A 21,239-nucleotide genomic window follows, 5' to 3' on the forward strand; every position below is an offset into this window, starting at 1 on the left:
TGGTAAAACATCCTCAGAGGAAAAGCAGCAGCATCGTAAGCGAGTGCTTATTTCTTTAGGAGGCCCCCATGAAATCTTTCAACTGCAGACTGTCAGGCACCAGGGGCCCTAAGGACAGGAGCTAGAGATGGAGGGAGAGTGGGGAGGGTCCGAGCTGTCAAGTGATCCTGAGGCAACAGGACTGGCAGGGAGGAGCTGGGGGGATGCAGTGAACTAAGGATGTCAGCTGGGGCTATGTGCCACCGTGGGAGCTCGCTCAGGTCGGACCCCACCAACTTCAGACCTTCACTGCACTTTTAGTCTTCAAGCTCTTGGGGCTTAATCTCCTGTTTTCCTTTCCTGTCTCCCCGTCTGAGTCCCTCTGTGGGGTCTGCCTATGTTGCTTCCACCAACAAACACTGTTGAGGCAGATGTCTTGTCTCCCCAGACAGCTTCCAGAGAAGAGACCATGCCCACAAGCAGGGCACGAGGGTCACAAGAGAGGAAAAGGAAGGGGGTAACAACAATTAAGGGAGAAAACTTCAATCATGCACAGGCTTTTCATAAAAAACTTTATTTCTCAAAAAAGGGGGAAGAATCCAAAGTATTAAAATAATCCTCTAATTTTTGTTTTGGAGGAAAAGGGTAGGACGACAAAATAATTCATACAAAAATTTCAAGCATCACTGCTGTAGATATTCCTCCAGCTCAGTGGGGAACATCCTGAAACTTGCATCTCCTGCTGCAGCTTGGGTTCCAGCTGCATCACGGGGAACACAGCATCTCCTGGATGCAGGAAGCTGCAAGCATCTGGAATGCTTATTAATTTACCCCACAAATAAATACAAAAGGTCAATCCTCCCAGTGGAAATGATTCCATCGATTTTTGTGACTTTCTGATGAGAATGCTAAAAAGAAGAGTTGCCCCTTTTCTAAAATTCCAAATCTTTCCTTTTTGAAGATGACTACATGTGAAAGAAATAAAATGTGAAAAGATTTGTTAAGGATGACTGGCTCTAGTACCAACTAAATGCCAAGGGGGACTGTAAGTCACTGAGGTGATACAAAGCAGCCATGGGTTTTCCTCACCTTTTTTATGGGGAAAATGCACCTTTCAATCCTAGAAGATAATTGGACTTGGCAAAGTCCCTATCGGTAGCAACTATTTTCTTACTTTAAAAAAAAAGGGTGAGCTGGGAGCCAGACTGTGCACATCAGCCAAGATTGCTATTGCCAAACGGAGCCCAGAAGCATCCAGGTACACTTTCCAACAGGCAGACCCTACCAGGAACTGGGAGACAAGAGCGGGCTCTCTCCTGAGATAAGACAAGTTTAACGTGAAGACCTTTTGGAAAATTCCCGGGTTTTCCTGGCTCTTTTCAGTTGGTGTTTCTCTGAGGAATAGGGAGGTTCTCATGAAGATATTTTAAACTTCCATGCTCTGAGAAATCTGAGACCACATGGTCCTTCCCTCGCAGCAGCCACTTAGTAGTAAGCAGTCCCTCAAGTCCTACTGGTCCCCGGGCGTGGATTCTCGATGTACTGATTCCCACTTCAGCTCCTGTGAAAAAGCATGAATAAAAGATGTAGCTTTTCCCAGCCTCTGCTTCCTGTCCATGCCCCAGACCCACCCTGCTGCTTTCCCCTCACTTGGTACCCTCTCTTCCTGCTAACTCCTCATCCATCCTCCCCAGGAGAGCTGAGTCACCCTGTTCCCATAAACATGTTCTTCGATTACTACAAATCATGATACACTCCTTCTCGTGAAACAGTGTGTGGACTCTTCTTCTGTATTTTATCCCCAGTGCATTTTGACAATGCTATTAATACAAGTGCTGTCTCTTTTATCAGTTTAGCATCTGAATTGCATACCATATTTTGACATTTGGGCATGTTTTGAGGGGTACGACAATGTTTACCATGATGGTTTCACCTCCTCAAATACACTTTAAATCTTAGAAAGAAAGGGACATGTTTTTGGTATCCCCTAGAAGTCTTAGCACAAGGGACTCATTAGACAGTTACTGAATACATCAAAGGGTTACTGTTCATTCCCTTTCCTCTTGCTCCCAGCTCAGACCTAGGGAACGTCAGGGGTTTTCCTGGCCCTGGCTTGGTGTTCTGCACTGTATACAGTGGAGGCAGGGTTCCCTCAATCATCACAACTTTACTGAGCATGTACTATGTACTAGGCACTGTGTTGAGCCCTGGGGATAAAGTGGTGAATAATAGATACAAGGCCCTGTTTTTGTGGCACTGATATTATAGCAGGCGAGGCAGCCAAAGGACAGGTGAGTAAATAGTCTCCTGTGGTGCTCAAGTGCAGTGATGGGTGCTATGACAGAGGCTGTGTGGTGGAGCTGGGGACACGCTGGGTAGGATGGTCAGGGAAAGCCTCCCTAAGGAAGTGCCTTTTGGTTGGGACCTGAACAGTGAGAAGGAGCTGGCTGGAGAAAACCAGACAGAGGTGCTGCAGGCAGAGAGAAGAGCAAGTACGAGACACAGTAGGGGTGGGATGTGCTTGGGGTAGTGGTTGGCAAGGAGAGTGAAACCAGCAGGATTCAAATTCTGGTTCAATAGCATAGAGACCACATGACTTTGGACATACTACCTAACTTTATGTCTCATGCCTCAGTTTCTTCATCTGGAAAATGAGAATTCATTTTGTAGAATGAAGTGAGAGCATGCTTGCGACACATTTAGCACAGTGCTGGGAATGTAGTAAATGCTCAGTAAAATCTGTTACTGTCATTAATGCATTTCACAAGGAATTTAACTCAACCAGCTTTCACTCTGAGCTGGTGTTGGAAGGACAATGAAATGATCTTTTGTTCTTCCTTCATCCTGGATTTTCATTTGAATGCTGGGTGCCCCAGCCCTTAAAAATATGTTGCTATTTCTTTTTCAAGTACATGGAGAGTATAAAGATCAATGCAAGTGATGTGATAATTACATCAAAATCCCAACATAATACAAATGGGGAACTAAAAATAAAGAGTATCATGATTAAGAATAACTGAGTTAAATTCCCTTTCATAACCTTTTAACAATTTGGTGAGAATTATTTCTCCAGGCAGATCATCTACTCAAAAAGTTCAGAAGGATTAAAATGTGTGTCTTTCTGTTTTGTTTTGTTATACAGATAGGGCCTCACTCTCTCCCAGGCTGGAGTACAATGGCATCATCTTAGCTCACTGCAGCCTCGAACTCCTGGGCTCAAGGGATCCTCTTGCCTCAGCCTCCTGAGTAACTGGGACTACAGGCTCACGCCACCACACCTGGATAATTTTTTCATCTCTGTAGAGAGGAGGTCTCGCTGCGTTGCCCAGGCTGGTCTCGAACTCCCCGACTCATGAGATCCTCCTGCTTCAGCCTCTCAAAGTGCCGGGATTACAGGTGTGAGCCACTGCCCGTGGCCTAAAATGTTTTGAGTGGTTGAAATAATTCTCAAATATTCAGAAAACGTGTCATAAATGTATTATTGGAGGTTTTTTGTCTGTTTTGTTTTTTGAGATGGAGTTTAGCTCTTGTTGCCCAGGCTAGAGCGCAATGGTGCGGTCTCGTCTCACTGCAACCTCTGCCTCCCAGGTTCAAGCGATTCTCCTGCCTCAGCCTCCCGAGTAGCTGGGATTACAGGCAAGTGCCACCATGCTCAGCTAATTTTGTATTTTTAGTAGAGATGGGGTTTCTCTATGTTGGTCACGCTGATCTCGAACTCCCGACCTCAGGTGATCTGCCCGCCTTGGCCTCCCAAAGTGCTGGAATTATAGGCGTGAGCCACTGCGCCCGTTCTGGAGTTTTATATACTGGTACCCCTGAAAACGAGAGACTGTCCAAATAACCCCAACACGACAGAGGGCTGGAAATTTTATACCTAATGGAAAGGGACAGAAGTGCCCTTCTGAAGCTTTTTATTTCAAGGTCTGCTGTAGAAGGTAACCTTGTACTTCTGGCTGGCCTGTTTGTTTTGATGCTGGTACTTAGGCCCACGGCACCTTCTTTTGTCCTACCATTGTGGGGTTTCCTATCTCCGAGGCAACCTGGCTGTGCCATTTTGACGAAACAAGTCTGTAAAAGGAGTGCTCTCAAGGGACACAGCATGTACCTCTGGCGCAGCCTGTGTAAAAAGGCAGGCTGTGGTTGCCCACGCTGTAGCGGGAGAACCCAGGCTTTGGACTTGCTCAAGTTTGGGTCTGAATGCCAGCTGTGGGACTCTGGGCAAGTTACTATACTTCTCTGAATCTCATTCTCCCTCTATGAAAAATGAATACAAGTACCTGCCTTCTTAGCATGTGAAATGCTTAGAAGATAGGCCTTCCACCAACTCATGGGAGGTTTCATTAATTATTCTCCCTGATAATCCTACCTTGCCAGAAGTCTGTCTCTATTTTTTTTTTTTTTTTTTTTTTGAGATGGTGTCTCACTCTGTCCTCCAGGCTGGAGTGCTGTAGCGTAATCTCGGGCTCACTGCAACCTCTGCCTCCCGGGTTCAAGCAATTCTCCTGCCTCGGCCTCCCGAGTAGCTGGGATTACAGGCATGCACCACTACACCTGGCTAATTTTTTGCATTTTTAGTAGAGACAGGGTTTCACCATGTTGGCCACGCTGGTCTCGAACTCCTGACCTCAGGTGATCCACCCACCTCGGCCTCCCAAAGTGCTGGGATTACAGGCGTGAGCCACCGCACCCAGCCTGTTTCTCTCTTATCTTGACCAAGCATGTGACAGTCAAGGGGAGGTGTCTTCCCCACCTCAACATACCCCTGGACCACCCAGTGCTTCACAAGGAACTTCTTTCTTCCCAACCAGAGTCTTTCTTACCCAGTCCAAAGCGGTAACCATCAGAAAAGCGAGTGCTGGCATTCCAGAACACACAGGCACTGTCTACGTGCTGCAGGAAGAACTCCGCTGTGTTTTCTGCAGGGTAAAGAAGGAGAAACCAAGTTAGGATGATACCCAGAGAACATCCCTGTTTCCAGCCATTGACTGGTGACAGATCAGGGCAGGGTCTGGGTCCCCACTGGGGCCTCTCCATGTGTTCTCACATATTAAATACTCAGGCTTGTGAAAAATCTCAACAGGAAGAAGACAAGTTAGCTTCATCAATCACAGTGTTGTGGAAAGACTGAGTTGGAATCCAGATCTCCCATGCAGGTGACCTGCCTAAACTTCCTACTTATGGGCTCCAGAGCCAGACTGCCTAGGCCTGAACTCCAGCTGTACACCTGCTAGCTTTGTGACCTTCTGCAGGTGTACAAAACTCTCTGTGTCTGGGTCAAAAGGGACTTACAACATGACCTAGCTGATAGGGTTGTAGAGAGGATGAAACACCTGGGGAGTACTCATCCTAGTGCCTAGCACACAGTGAGTGCTTGGTAAATGTTGGCTGTTAATACAGGTGGTACTGCTCTGGTGCCCTAATTAGCTGACTGTAAATTCCTCATTGGGGCCCTACTGGCATCCTCCACCATTGAGGCTCCAGTATCTGACACCCAGGAGTGTCCCTGCATATATATTTGTGGAATAAATGAATGAATGAATGTGCAGAGTTGGTTCTGCCTTGGTTTCCTCAGCTGTAAAATGGGTTTATTTTAACTACCTTGTAAGATTTGCTGCACGCATTAAATGATAGTGCCTCTGACAGGGTTAGTCATCTTCGAAGCAGAGCTAATCATCCCTGCCCCTCCTTCTCCAGCTGTGACAATATAATAAAGTGATGTGAAAGCACTCATCAAAGTACCAAATGCAACCACTACTAAACATTACCATAAGCCTACTCAAATGATGTTTTTCTGCAGCCCAAGGGGGGCTAAGAGGAGCAGGATCAGAAAGCAGCAAAGGCAGACACTGTATGCGGGAAGCATCTGGACACTGACCATCCTCTGTGACGATGACATCCGTGTGGGAGCTGCCATACTTGTGGATGTGGTCAATGGCATCCTGAACGTTGTCCACTACTTCAATGCATAATTCCAGGTCCCCATACTCAGTTCGGAGTGACTTCACTTCGGAGGGGCTGAAGGTCAGATAGGAGGCAAATTTGGGGCCTGCATGAATTTTTACCTGGAACGAGGAAGTCCAGGGGCAACAACATAAAAACAACTGAAATAAGCAAGTTCTAGGATAGAACAGAAAGGTGAGCCTGTAAAACCACAGCCCAAAGTGGCTCCTGTAGCCTCGACAACTGAACTAGTCCTACTTTCCTCCCTCCAGCATGATCTGACTGGCCACTTGCCAGCAATGGGCCCTCAAGACAGTTGGAACAGGGATTGAAGCAGGAAGCCTTGAACGTTAAGGATGTGCAAGGTGGGCCGGGCATGGTGGCTCACGCCTGTAATCCCAGCACTTTGGGAGGCTGAGACGGGTGGATAACTCGAGGTCAGGAGTTCAAAACCAACCTGGCCAACATGGTGAAACCCCGTCTTTACTAAAAAAATTAGCAGGGCATGGTGGCAGGTGCCTGTAATCTCAGCTACTTGGGAGGTTCAAGCAGGAGGAGAACTGCTTGAACCTGGAAGGCAGAGGTTGCAGTGAGCCAAGATTGTGCCACTGCACTCCAGCCTGGGGCACAGAGCAAGACTCCATCTCAAAGAAAAAAAAAAAAGAATAAAAAAGAATGTGCAAGGCGTTTAGTGGGTTATCAACACAAGGGCTTGACTTCTGGCATTTTACTAAAATGAATACTTGACAATAAAGATCCCAGTTCCTGCATATGGTACCTAGGCACTAGACTCGTGTGGAAAAAGGGAGGTGCCACATATACATTCCTACTCCCTGTACCCTAGCGAAGTCCCAGGTTTGCTTTAGAGGTAAGCAGTACTTGGTCAGGTGCTTTCAGCACCTCAAACTGTGGCTACTCATTTGATTTCCAACTGTGTCAGTCTGGCCCCACCTCTAGGTTCAGCTCAGCCCCAGGCTCTGGCTCTAATCCTGCTGCTGGTTAGAGGAATTTAAGGATTCTGAGGCTGGTCACCGAGGATCCCAATCACAAGCTGGATCCCACTTAAACCTTGTTCTCTGAGACATCCCCAGGACAGGGTTCATGCCTTGATTCTTTGGGATCAAGCTTTTGCCTTGGCTCAAGTTATAAGCGGTGTCTGCCTTATCCTCATGATTCCCAAGGCCCTGCCATTGTTTCTTATCTGGGATCTCACTTCTTCTGTGTTCCTTGGGGACTGGAACCCCATCCCTGTGCAAGTCATCCTTCTAGCTTTACTTTCTGCCATCCAAAAGTGCTGTATGAAGTACACACAGTGACTCATTTTGATTTGGAATTTCAAGGCCATCCTCATTTTAATGACTGAGGATACCACTGGTGTGTTCAAATTAGGTCTGGGGAGGGATTTAGTCCTGGCTAAAGGGGAGCTTTCCTCCTGTCTAATCCAGTTCACTGTGGTGCTTGGCAAACACAGGTGCCCAATCGACAGGCTTCCTTACCAAAGTAAAGTAAGGTCCCCGAACATGAATGACCATGTGATCTAACTTCCTTGTAATCCATGGAGTACAGTTTCATTTTTAAAACAATTCTTTCCAGTTCTCACTGGGACCATGCCACATTTATAAGCTAACTGGAGCCTTCCTTTCCAGCCAAAGGATGGAAGGGAAGAGACACATGTTCAGAGTCAAAGCAACCAAGGCCAACAAGCACCTTCTCTACTGCCATGCTGGTTTATTTAATTCTGAAAGTGTACTATGACATCAGAAATTAAAGCTTAAAATGCATCCATGCAGAGAGTTTAACAGATTGTCCATTTTTGCCTTGAGGGCATCTATTATATTTTCTTGCAGGCATGAATTTAGGACACAGCACAACTTTATATTTGAAACTTACTGGCTTTTGGTTTGTTTACAACCTTAACAATATAGTAAAAACATAATCCAGGGAGACATTCTACAAATTACTGAATCCCAAATATCACTGCATTAAGTACACTAATATTGGTAACCAAAGACACTGGGGGGAGGCAGTGAATGTACATAAGTTTTTGGTTTGAAACGTTTCTGCACCATCTTTTCAAATCAAATCCAAAAAATAATATATGCTTGGGAACACCTTGACACGTGAATAAAAGGTTGCCAGAAACAGTTCAGTCAGCATAGTGCCATGTGGTCTGTCTTACCTTTGAACCCTCTTTAGCACACAACACATTCCACTTTGTAATAAAGCTATTTGTGTATTGGTTTGGTTTGACTACTAGAGGGCAGGGGTTGTGTTTTACTCACACTTTACTTAGCATGGAACTTTGTACACAGAAGATATTAAAAAATATTGTTTCTTAAACTGCCTTATATGGTATGGCTGTGCCTGGTCTAATTCCACAGGCTTCTAAGACAGGAAGTAATGTACTAGTCCTATGGAACTCTTACCTGTTCCACTCTCAGCATATCAATGATCTGGTCAAATAATGGTGTCCTGAGCAGATCCCGGTGGATTAACAAAGTCTCCAAAGCATTACAGGCAGCTGGATATTCACATTTAGAGTCTCTGACTGAAAGAAGATGAGCAAAGAATTGTTTCCATTGACATGATCCAGAGCTGCAGAGGATGTAATATTTCTCCCTTGTGAAAGAGAAGACCCCATCCAGCTCACCTAGCCTGGTGACCTTATCAACACTGGCCTCGGAATCCACATACATGTGACAGATCCCTTCGCTGTGCCCCATCACTGGAATCCCCTTAGCAGCTTTCTGGATGTCTCTGACCAGCTGGGAAGAGCCACGTGGAATGATCAGATCTATCATTTTGTCTAGGCGGCAAAGATCTTCAACTTCTTCTCTGGTATTCACCTTTAGAAGGAAAGAAGAAAAAGATAAAGATGACATCTGACCACACAAAATATAAAAACAGCAGCTTCCCTTTTACAGATAAACATCTGTACACTCTGAGAACTAAGTGAGACACTGTGAAAACTTATTCTAAAAACAAAATTAAGTTCCCGATCATGGGAATCAAAAAGTTGTCCAGCAAATGCTTATCAAACACTATATATTCGGTGCTGTGCTCCACATCACATATCACGCAGGACACTGCATGCCGTCAAAGAGCTCAGCATCAAGTAGGGAAGGCAGCACTAGGGTACTGCTAGCCATAATACAGGGCAGACAATTTTTAAAATGCCAGAAGCAGCACAAAGGGGTATCTATGGAGGTTAAATGCAGTACACTACTCCAGGCCATGAAGATCACAAAAGGGAGTGGCTTCTCTGTTGGTTTTCTATTCACAGCATTGAGGAAATGTTGGGTTGGTCTTGCTAGGGAGTCATGGTTCTCATGACTTCTGATGGCAACTTCTACCCTGGGATGTGGATTGGAATGACTTAAAGAGCCTGTGAGAGGATACTGAGATTATGGGCATTTTGTTTTCTCTTGATTTTTAATTTTTCTCCACATGGTCATATTACTTTTATAATAAATATATATGTGTGCCAGAATGTTCACAGCAACTTTATTCCACATAGCCCAAAACTGGAAACAATCTAAATATTCATCAAGAGAAGAAAAGATGAACTGTAGTATATGCAGGTAAATGGAACACTACCCAGCAATTAAATGAGAAAACTACTGCTAGATGCAACAATGGGAATGAATGCCACAGACATAACGAACAAATGACAGGCAACATAAACGTGTGTTTTGTTTGATCTCATTTATATAAATTTCAAGAATAGCAAAAGGCAGGGCGTGGTGGCACATTCCCAGCACTTTGGGAGGCTGAGGCAGGCAGACTGCCTGAGCTCAGGAGTTTGAGACCAGCCTGGGCAACATGGTGAAACTCTGTCTCTACAAAAAACAAAAAACAAAAAACCCACAAAAGTTAGTCAGGTCTGGAGGCACACACCTGTAGTCCCAACTACTAGGAAAGCTGAGGTAGGTGGACTGCTTGAGCCTAGGAGGCCGAGGCTGCAGTGAGCCGAGAGCCAAGATTGTGCCACTGAATTCCAGTCTGGGCAACAGAAAAAGACCATGTCTCAAAAAAAAAAAAAAGGCAAAAGTAATTTAATGTGACAGAAGTCAAAAAAGTAGTTTGTGGGGAAGGGGGCTACATACTGACTGGGAAGGGCACAAGGGGGCCCTCCAGGATGTTGGACTGTTCTGTATCTTGATACGGCTGGTGGTTATACGTGTGTGTGTGAACAGTCACAGAGTGGTTCACAGGATCTGTATACTTTACGTATGTTACACATCAATAGGAAGAAAAGGAGGGAGGGCACCTGTGTAAGCTAGGAAGTGGTGGGGCTGGGATTTGAATCCCTAAAATCTGCGCTCTTTCCAACCACTATGTTGGCATAAGAAAAAAACCAGATTCTGGTCACTGAGTGTGTAATGAGCAGGTTTGTAGACATCCTCCCAGTAGCCAACAGAATCCTGGAATGTTGGAGCAAATGAGCCAAACTAAAAAAAGGATCTGGAGTCAGCCTAGGTCCAAATCTAAACTCTATCAAACACCATGTGACTCTTGGGGAATTACTTTACCTCTGAATCTGTTTTTTCCCAATGTAGAAAATGAGTCTAATAATTAATGATATTTTCCTTATGGGACTGCTGTGATGATCAAATGAGTTAATGGATAAAATGAGCCTTGCACATAGTAGGTACTCACAAGTAGTAGCTATTATTATCAAACTTCATTTGACAGTTGAGGAGAATGAGAAATGGTCAGTTAAAGTGATGACCTTAATAATAATAGTGATAACAGCATGATCTCATACTCAACACACCACATGACAGTTTATGACAAACTTTTGTAAAGTTTCTTATCTGACTTACCCTAGATCACTCTGCCAATGACAGGAACCTAGGCCTCACACTCTAGTTCTGGTACTCCTGCTGCCTTGTGACCCAAGAATGAAGGTCTAATTGACATTCTTGTAAATAAACAGTGCCAAGACGCAGCTATAAGGGAGGGGCCTTCCTAAGCCACTGAGGACCCATCTGGCTCTGCAGAATGGCCTAAAGTCTGTAGGCTACAGGCCTGCTGGAGTGTCAAGTCTGCTTGTAGTAGTGTCTTGGCTCTGTGTGGCCTAAGTTTTGCTTTAAATTCCCAAACACCTGATCTGGCCCCTCTGGGCCTGACTTGGTGCATTCCCAGGGACCTACCAGTTGCACGGCCTCCTTGACTCCATGGATTGAGAGAGCCTCCTGGGTCAGGAGGTGGAGAATCCGGTTGCTGTGTGCAGCCTCCTTTCCTCCTTTGAGTAACAAGCCATTACCACTTGCGATAGCCAAAGCTGCCACCTGCAGATCAAAGGGAGAGCAGTGGATCAAAGGAGACAAACAGTAATAGCAACAGTGATGTTAGCATTCATAAGCACTCCTTCTGTGCTAAGCACTGTGTTCATCATTTTATAAGGTCTATGCTGTTTCATCTTCATAACACTGCAGTGAATTAAGTGCCTGTTTTATCCCCTACTTTACAGATAAGGGCACTGAAGCCCAGAGAGGTTGATGACTCCCTGAAGTCACACAGCTTATAAATAACAGGGATGGGAGCCAGACTGAGGTGGTTTGACTCCAGAACAAACCACTGGATTTTAGCAACTAAACTATATGGCTTCCTTAGCACCATTAGCAAAGAGAACTGAGTTGGCCAGGTACGGTGGCTCACGCCTGTAATCTCAGCAATTTGGGAGGCCGAGGTGGGTGGATTACCTGAGGTCAGGAGTTCGATACCAGCCTGACCAACATGGTGAAACCCCATCTCTACTATAAATACAAAAATTAGCCGGGCATGGTGGCAGGTGCCTGTAGTCCTAGCTACCCAGGAGGCTGAGGCAAGAGACTTTCTTGAGCCTGGGAGGCAGAGGCTGCAGTCAGCCGAGATTGCACCACTTCACTCCAGCCTGGGCAACAGAGTGAGACTCCGTCTCAAACAAACAAATAAAGCAAAGAGAACTGAGTTAAGTGGCCAGGGCCACATGGTACCCCCCACTGTGGAGAACAGGGTCTTCAGCCACCTCTGTAAGGAAGCACTTGCTTCATCTGATCAGGCTGAGGCTGGGCAGCTCCTCTGGCCACATCCTACTCTGGCCTTGGAATTGTTCTGAGAGCTCTAAGTGCTTGGTGCTAAGAACCTGGAGAAGACCAGAGCTCCTGCCAGCCCCTGGGCAGCTGTGGTAGAGACTGCTGAGAACAGAGTCTTTTTCCCACATGCCTGTCTGGGGAGGAAAACGTAAACCATCCAGGAGGAGGGCTAGTTGCCTTGTTAGAGCAAAGAGTGAGTGACACTGACCTGATCATCCTACCTCTTATAAAAGTTAAGTAAACTTTCTCCAGACATAAACACACAGAATATTGCACACAATTTTTAGGATTCATGGATTCTGTGAAACCATCCAGGGCTGAGTCCAGATGAGGAGCCTTAGCTGTAGTTAGCTAATGAGTTATCAGCTCCTTGTGAGGTATCAGCTGGTATGGATGAGTGGTAGCAAAGAAAGTTCATGGATACAGTCCACAGAGAGACTTAGGCCCATTTCTACTAGCAGAGGTGAGTCTGGCAGTCATCACTGGGGCATTTCTGCAAGACAGGTATGTGGCCAGAGAGCTAGTGTGCCAGCATCAGCCAGGGACTGAGGATAGGCCTCAGTGGTATGGGAGTCCCTTGGTGAACACACTGGTTTTAGGGGATGTCAGAGAGTACCCTTCACAGAGCATTCCAGATTCCACAGTCACCTATGTCTTATAGTAAAGAGGTGCTAGTTTTTTGTTTTTACAATAGAATTTCCCTTTGAGACTTTGGGGCTAGTGCAAAGGAAGAGCTGGTATCCTATAGGACAGTCCAGTGGGGGAAATGCTCCCAGAATTCTGGGAGGCAGTTTAGGGTAATAAAGTGGGGCCACTCTCTAATGACACCTTGTATTTCCCAGCATGGCTGCTTGGCAAGAACTTTAACGCATGCTTTCTCAACCAGAGGCTGTGATATGTCAACTTGCTTAAAGAGGGTTGCATTCTTTTCTCTTTTTTGAGATGGAATCTCGCCCTGTTGCAAGGCTGGAATGCAGCGGCGCGATCTCGACTCACTGCAACCTCTGCCTCCTGGGTTCAAGTGATTCTCCTGTCTCAGCCTCCTGAGTAGCTGGGACTACAGGTCCCACCATGCCAACTAATTTTGTATTTTTTAGTAGAGACAAGGTTTCACCATGTTGGCCAGGATGGTCTCAATCTCTTGACCTCGTGATCCACCTGCCTGGGCCTCCCAAAGTGCTGGGATTACAGGTGTGAGCCACTGTGCCCGGCCGACAGTTGCATTCTAATTTCCATTAACTACTGAAAGTTCTTTTTCCTAACAGATGTACTTATAGGAAGCCATCAGTGACACTGACAATAAAGGGGTCCTTTTCACATGGGCCAAGCCAGTTATTCATGAATGACAGCAGCAGGCTAACAGAGACTTGTGGTCAGAGAACAAAGTGAACCACAGGCTAAGATATTTGGAAATTTGCTCCTGCACTGTGGTATGGTAGGTTGATTTGGGTTCCAGTCCCAGTTGCACCTTACAGGTGTGACAGGAATATTACCTTCTATGAGGTTCAGTTTCTCCAGCTCTAAAATGGACATATGAACAACTACTTTAGGATACTGGAGGAATCAAGAACGTATATTACCTCAAGAACAATCTGAGAATAAAGTCTCAAAAATTATCTTTTTTTTGGTTAAAAGACCTTCACACACACACAACTGTCTTTGGGAAACCTATCTCCAGTATTGAAAATATATTCTTCAGGATACAAAATCAATGTGCAAAAATCACAAGCATTCCTATACATCAATAACAGACAAACAGCCAAATCATGAGTGAACTCCCATTCACAATTGCTACAAAGAGAATAAAATACCTAGGAATCCAACTTACAAGGAATGTGAAGGACCTCTTCAAGGAGAACTACAAACCACTGCTCCACAAAATAAAAGAGGACACAAACAAATGGAAGAACATTCCATGCTCATGGATAGGAAGAATCAATATCATGAAAATGGCCATACTGCCCAAGGTAATTTACAGATTCGATGCCATCCCCATCAAGCTACCAATGACTTTCTTCACAGAATTGGAAAAACTACTTTAAAGTTCATACAGAACCAAAAAAGAGCCCGCATTGCCAAGACAATCCTAAGCAAAAAGAACAAAGCTGGAGGCATCATGCTACCTGACTTCAAACTATACTAAGGCTACAGTAACCAAAACAGCATGGTACTGGTACCAAAACAGAGAGATAGACCAATGGAACAGAACAGAGGCCTCAGAAATAACACCACACATCTACAACCATCTGATTTTTGACAAACCTGACAAAAACAAGAAATGGGGAAAGGATTCCCTATTTAATAAATGGTGCTGGGAAAACTGGCTAGCCATATGTAGAGAGCTGAAACTGGATCCCTTCCTTACACCTTATACAAAAATTAATTCAAGATGGATTAAAAACTTAAGTGTTAGACCTAAAACCATAAAAACCCTAGAAGAAAACCTAGGCAATATCATTCAGGACATAGGCATGGGCAAGGACTTCATGACTAAAACACCAAAAGCAATGACAGCAAAAGCCAAAATAGACAAATGGGATCTAATTAAACTAAAGAGCTTCTGCACGGCAAAAGAAACTACCATGAGAGTGAACAGGCAACCTACAGAATGGGAGAAAATTTTTGCAATCTACCTATTTGACAAAGGGCTAATATCCAGAATCTTCAAATAACTCAAACAAATTTACGAGAAAAAAACAACCCCATCAAAAAGTGGGCAAAGGATATGAACAGACACTTCTCAAAAGAAGACATTTATGCAGCCAACAGACACATGAAAAAATGCTCATCGTCACTGGTCATCAGAGAAATGCAAATCAAAACCACAATGAGATACCATCTCATGCCTGTTAGAATGGCATTCATTAAAAAGTCAGGAAACAAGATGCTGGAGAGGATGTGGAGAAACAGGAACACTTTTACACTGTTGGTGGGACTGTAAACTAGTTCAACCATTGTGGAAGACAATGTGGAGATTCCTCAAGGATCTAGAACTAGAAATACGATTTGACCCAGCCATCCCATTACTGGGTATATACCCAAAGGATTATAAATCATGCTACTGTAAAGACACATGCACACATATGTTTATTGTGGCACTATTCACAATAGCAAAGACTTGGAACCAACCCAAACATCCATCAATGATAGACTGGATTAAGAAAATGTGGCACATAGGTAGATAGAGCTCCCTCTCCCCTCTCCCCTCTCCCCTCCCCCCCTCCCCTCTCCCCTCTCCCCTCCCCCCTCCCCCCTCCCCCCTCTCCCCTCTCCCCTCTCCCCTCTCCCCTCTTTCCACGGTCTCCCTCTGATGCCGAGCAGAAGCTGGATGGTACTGCTGCCATCTCAGCTCACTGCAACCTCCCTGCCCGATTCTCCTGCCTCAGCCTGCCGAGTGCCTGCGATTGCAGGCGTGCGCCGCCACGCCTGACTGGTTTTCGTATTTTTTTGGTGGAGACGGGGTTTCGATGTGTCGGCTGGGCTGGTCTCCAGCTCCTAACCGCGAGTGATCCGCCAGCCTCGGCCTCCCGAGGTGCCGGGATTGCAGACGGAGTCTCGTTAACTCAGTGCTCAATGGCGCCCAGGCTGGAGTGCAGTGGGGTGATCTCGGCTCGCTACAACCACCTCCCAGCCGCCTGCCTTGGCCTCCCTAAGTGCCGAGATTGCAGCCTCTGCCTGGCAGCCACCCCGTCTGGGAAGTGAGGAGCGTCTCCGCCTGACTGCCCATCGTCTGGGATGTGAGGAGCCCCTCTGCCTGGCTGCCCAGTCTGGAAAGTGAGGAGCGTCTCTGCCCAGCCGCCATCCCATCTAGGAAGTGAGGAGCGCCTCTTCCCGGCCGCCATCACATCTGGGAAGTGAGGAGCGTCTCTGCCCGGCCGCCCATCGTCTGAGATGTGGGGAGCACCTCTGCCCTGCCGCCCCGTCCGGGATGTGAGGAGTGTCTCTGCCCGGCCGCCCTGTCTGAGAAGTGAGGAGACCCTCTGCCTGGCAACCGCCCCGTCTGAGAAGTGAGGAGCCCCTCCGCCCGGCAGCCACCCCGTCTGAGAAGTGAGGAGCGTCCTCCCTCCTCGTCTGGGAGGGAGGTGGGGGGGTCAGCCCCCCACCCGGCCAGCCGCCCCGTCCGGGAGGTGAGGGGCACCTCTGCCCGGCCGCCCCTACCGGGAAGTGAGGAGCCCCTCTGCCCGGCCAGCCGCCTCGTCCGGGAGGGAGGTGGGGGGGTCAGCCCCCCGCCTGGCCAGCCGCCCCATCCGGGAGGCGAGGGGTGCCTCTGCCCGGCCGCCCCTACTGGGAAGTGAGGAGCCCCTCTGCCCGGCCAGCCGCCCCGTCCGGGAGGGAGGTGGGGGGGTCAGCCCCCCTCCCGGCCAGCCGCCCCATCTGGGAGGGAGGTGGGGGGGTCAGCCCCCCGCCCGGCCAGCCGCCCCGTCCGGGAGGGAGGTGGGGGGATCAGCCCCCTGCCCGGCCAGCCGCCCTGTCCAGGAGGTGGGGGGGGGCGCCTCTGCCCGGCCGCCCCTACTGGGAAGTGAGGAGCCCCTCTGCCCGGCCAGCCGCTCTGTCTGGGAGGGAGGTGGGGGGGTCAGCCCCCGGCCCGGCCAGCCGCCCCGTCCGGGAGGGAGGTGGGGGGGTTAGCCCCCCGCCTGGCCAGCTGCCCCATCCGGGAGGTGAGGGGCGCCTCTGCCCGGCCACCCCTTCTGGGAAGTGAGGAGCCCCTCTGCCCGGCCAGCCGCTCTGTCTGGGAGGGAGGTGGGGGGGGTCAGCCCCCGGCCCGGCCAGCCGCCCCGTCCGGGAGGGAGGTGGGGGGGTTAGCCCCCCGCCTGGCCAGCCGCCCCATCCGGGAGGTGAGGGGCGCCTCTGCCCGGCCGCCCCTTCTGGGAAGTGAGGAGCCCCTCTGCCCGGCCAGCCGCCCCGTCCGGGAGGGAGGTGGGGGGGGTCAGCCCCCCGCCCGGCCAGCCGCCCCGTCCGGGAGGGAGGTGGGGGGGTCAGCCCCCCGCCCGGCCAGCCGCCCCGTCCGGGAGGGAGGTGGGGGGGTCAGCCCCCCGCCCGGCCAGCCGCCCCGTCCGGGAGGGAGGTGGGGGGGTCAGCCCCCCGCCCGGCCAGCCGCCCCGTCCGGGAGGGAGGTGGGGGGGTCAGCCCCCCGCCCGGCCAGCCGCCCCATCCGGGAGGGAGGTGGGGGGGTCAGCCCCCCGCCCGGCCAGCCGCCCCGTCCGGGAGGGAGGTGGGGGGATCAGCCCCCCGCCCGGCCAGCCGCCCTGTCCGGGAGGTGAGGGGCGCCTCTGCCCGGCCGCCCCTACCGGGAAGTGAGGAGCCCCTCTGCCCGGCCAGCCGCCCCCTCCGGGAGGGAGGTGGGGGGGTCAGCCCCCCGCCGGGCCAGCCGCCCCGTCGGGGAAGTGAGGGGCACCTCTGCCCGGCCGCCCCTACTGGGAAGTGAGGAGCCCCTCTGCCCGGCCAGCCGCCCTGTCCGGGAGGGAGGTGGGGGGTCAGCCCCCCGCCCGGCCAGCCGCCCCGTCCGGGAGGGAGGTGGGGGGGGTCAGCCCCCCGCCCGGCCAGCCGCCCCGTCCGGGAGGTGAGGGGCGCTTCTGCCCGGCCGCCCCTACTGGGAAGTGAGGAGCTCCTCTGCCCGGCCACCACCCCATCTGGGAGGTGTACTCAACAGCTCATTGAGAACGGGCCATGAAGACAATGGCGGTTTTGTGGAATAGAAAGGGGGGAAAGGTGGGGAAAAGATTGAGAAATCGGATGGTTGCTGTGTCTGTGTAGAAAGAGGTAGACATGGGAGACTTTTCATTTTGTTCTGTAGTAAGAAAAATTCTTCTGCCTTGGGATCCTGTTGATCTGTGACCTTACCCCCAACCCTGTGCTCTCTGAAACATGTGCTGTATCCACTCAGGGTTGAATGGATTAAGGGCGGTGCAAGATGTGCTTTGTTAAACAGATGCTTGAAGGCAGCATGTTCGTTAAGAGTCATCACCACTCCTTAATCTCAAGTACCCAGGGACACAAACACTGCGGAAGGCCGCAGGGTCCTCTGCCTAGGAAAACCAGAGAACTTTGTTCACTTGTTTATCTGCTGACCTTCCCTCCACTATTGTCCTGTGACCCTGCCAAATCCCCCTCTGCGAGAAACACCCAAGAATGATCAATAAAAAAGAAGAAAAAAAAAAAAAAAGACTAAAAAAAAAAACAAAACTCTAATCCCCAAATTCTCAGGGAGACTATTTTGAGTAATAATAAAACTCTAGTCTCCCATACAGCTGGCCCTGCAAAAAAAAAAAAAAAAAAAAAAAAAAGAAAATGTGGCACATATATACCATGGAATACTATGCAGCCACAAAAAAGGGTAAATCCATGTCCTTTGCAGGGACATGGATGAAGCTGCATGATTCTCTTGAGAGAATCTCAGCAAACTCTCACAAGCACAGAAAACCAAACAATGCATGTTCTCACTCATAGGTGGGAACTGAACAATGAGAACACTTGGACACAGGGTGGGGAACATCACACACCAGGGCCTGTCGGGGGGTGGGGGACTGGGGGAGGGATAGCATTAGGAGAAATAACTAATGTAAATGACGAGTTGATGGGTGCAGCAAACCAATATGGCACATGTATACCTATGTAACAAACCTGCACGTTGTGCACATGTACCCTAGAACTTAAATTAAAAAAAAAAAAAAGAAAAGAAAATATATTCTTCCTCCAATATCCACACCAGCCCCCAATGGCAGGGTATTTATTCTCCCGGGGTATATACACACCTGGGGTAGACAGTCAGGACGAGATTCAAAGATCACCAGCAGAACTCCAATTGGGACAGTCACTTGTTCCAGTTCCAAGTTTTTGGCGATTCGGGTGCGGCGCAAAACACGTCCCACGCTGTCCTGGGAGGAGGCTGCGATCTGTCGCAGACCAATGGCCAGGCTGTTCAATTTGGATGTGGAGAGGCTTAAACGTTTCAGCAGAGGAGCTGCAAGTCTCCCTGAAAAGCCATTAAGACGATATAATAAAGTAGCAGACCTGGCAGGCTACAGCTACCAACCGATGTGTCTTTCTTTTTTTTTTTTTTTTTTTTTTGAGACAGGGTCTCACTCTGACGCCCAGGCTGGAGTGCAGTGGCATGATCTAGGCCCAATGCAACCTCTGCCTCCTGGGTTCAAGCGATTCTCCCACCTCAGCCTCCTTAGTAGCTGGGACTACAGGCATGCACCACCAGGCCTGGCTTATTTTTGTAGAGATGGGGTTTCACCAGGTTGGCCAGGTTGATCTCGAACTCCTCAACTCAAGCGATCCACCTGCCTCGACCTCCCAAAGTGCTGGGATTACAAGTGCGAGCCACCGTGCCTGGCCCAACTGATGTGTCTTGATGTTTTACTGAACATGTGGGACTGCATTAGGAACAGACTTGGGAAGACAATGACATGCCACTTAAACTGTCTTTCTTGGGGGTCCATTTGGTAGTACATAGCATCATGTAAAGCTGTGTACCCTGATACCCTTTGTCCCAGCAATTTCAGTTCCAGAAATTTATCATTTGTATGAACAGAAAGGCATGTAATAAGGATACTTACCATGGCATTTTTGTAATGCTGAGAAATTGAATTCTACCTAAATATTCAGACAATGGTTTATAATTCAGTTATTATAAATAATATATCTAGGTTCACTGACATGGAGAGCTGTCTAGGATATAGTCTACGAAAAAGGCAAACTATAAAACAGCATGTATGATATGATCTTATTTATCAAACATTGGACATATATGTGTGCACGGGAAGAAATCTGGAACGCATCCAGAATAGTAATAATCTATCTTTCTATTTTTTTTATAATGAGTGAATTATTTTTATAATCAGAACCAACAAAGATGTTTTCTTCTAAAATAAAATGTTAAATATTTTGGGAAGGAGAACAGAATTTTAAAAAAGAAAACTTTTTTCCTTTTTTTCTTTTAGAGACAGGGTCTCAGTGTGCCGCCCAGGCTAGACTGCAGTGGTGCAATCATAGCTCATTGAAGCCTTGAACTCCGGGGCTCAAGTGATCCTCCTGCTTCAGTCTCCAGAGTAGCTAGGACTACAGGCACGTATCACCATGGCTGGCTAATTTTAAAACATATTTTGTAGAGATAGGGGTCTCACTATGTTGCCCAGGCTGGTCTCGAACTCCTGGGCTAAAGTGATTCCTCTGTCTCCACTTCCCAAAGTGCTGGGATTACTGGTATGAGCGACCATGCTTGGCTGAAAAAAAAATAGGATTATGGCAAGCTCATACGCAGAATTTTCTATATTTTTTTGAGACGGAGTCTCGCTGTCGCCCAGGCTGGAGTGCAGTGGCGCAATCTCGGCTCACTGCAAGCTCCACCTCCAGGGTTCAAGCCATTCTCCTGCCTCAGCCTTCTGAGTAGCTGGGACTACAGGCGCCCGCCACCACACCCGGCTAATTTTTTGTATTTTTAGTAGAGATGGGGTTTCACCGTGTTAGCCAGGATGGTCTCCATCTCCTGACCTTGTGATCTGCCCACCTCGGCCTCCCAAAGTGCTGGGATTACAGGCATGAGACACTGCACCCAGCCCAGAATTTTCTTTAAAAACAGTAGTATGCATGATGTGATTCCCTCTCTCCACACACAAACATGTACGTACATATTCATATATATACATGTATATACTCAGGAAGACCATTTGAAATCATATATCACAAATCATTACTGTGGTCAATGTTGAGATTACAAAAATTTTCCCTTTCCTTTTTTTACAGTCATAGCCACCAAGATAAAATAATAAAAAGATTTCTGCCTTGGGGGGAAGCAACTGACCTTATATTAAGAAAAAAAAATTAAACCATCTTTCTACCAACCAATTATACAAATTAATTAATTTTCTTTACTTTTCCCCATATGCTAAAAAAACAAGTTTTAATTATAGTATATGTTAAATGTTACATCCTAGCTTTTCACCTCACAATGCGAGTATATTTTCCATGTTGCAAAAATTATCTTAATTACTACTAAATATTCCATTAATTTGATACAGCTGAACGCACTTAACCACACCTATGTTATTAAATGCTCAGCTTGTTTCCAGTTTTTCAGTGTGATAAATCTTGCTCTAAGAATCCTTAGATAAAGAGCTATTTTCTTTTCTTTCTTTCTTTCTTTTTTTTTTGAGATGAAGTCTTGCTCTGCCGCTCAGGCTGGAGTGCAGTAGCGCAATCTCGGCTCACTGCAACCTCTGCCTCCTAGGTTCAAGC

At 47.9% G+C, this 21,239-nt stretch overlaps 1 protein-coding gene across 8 annotated transcripts in view; it reads right to left on the reverse strand.

Moving 5' to 3' along the window:
• Window positions 1-534: 534 nt before the first annotated feature.
• The window catches only part of ALDH18A1 (aldehyde dehydrogenase 18 family member A1), a 56,353-nt gene continuing 35,648 nt past the window's right edge, over window positions 535-21,239 (reverse strand). For all 8 annotated transcript variants that reach the window (XM_016918957.3, XM_016918959.3, XM_063782053.1 and 5 more), the window contains 7 exons: window positions 18,752-18,972; window positions 11,076-11,213; window positions 8,570-8,765; window positions 8,346-8,467; window positions 5,855-6,041; window positions 4,800-4,895; window positions 535-1,540 (listed from right to left, as the gene is read on the reverse strand). In XM_016918957.3, the coding sequence (XP_016774446.1) occupies window positions 1,359-1,540; window positions 4,800-4,895; window positions 5,855-6,041; window positions 8,346-8,467; window positions 8,570-8,765; window positions 11,076-11,213; window positions 18,752-18,972 (1,142 nt within the window). In that variant the 3' untranslated portion in view covers window positions 535-1,358. The remainder of the gene's footprint in view (window positions 1,541-4,799; window positions 4,896-5,854; window positions 6,042-8,345; window positions 8,468-8,569; window positions 8,766-11,075; window positions 11,214-18,751; window positions 18,973-21,239) is intronic.

This window comes from Pan troglodytes, chromosome 8 (assembly GCF_028858775.2).
Source record: "Pan troglodytes isolate AG18354 chromosome 8, NHGRI_mPanTro3-v2.0_pri, whole genome shotgun sequence".
Lineage (NCBI taxonomy): Eukaryota > Metazoa > Chordata > Mammalia > Primates > Hominidae > Pan > Pan troglodytes.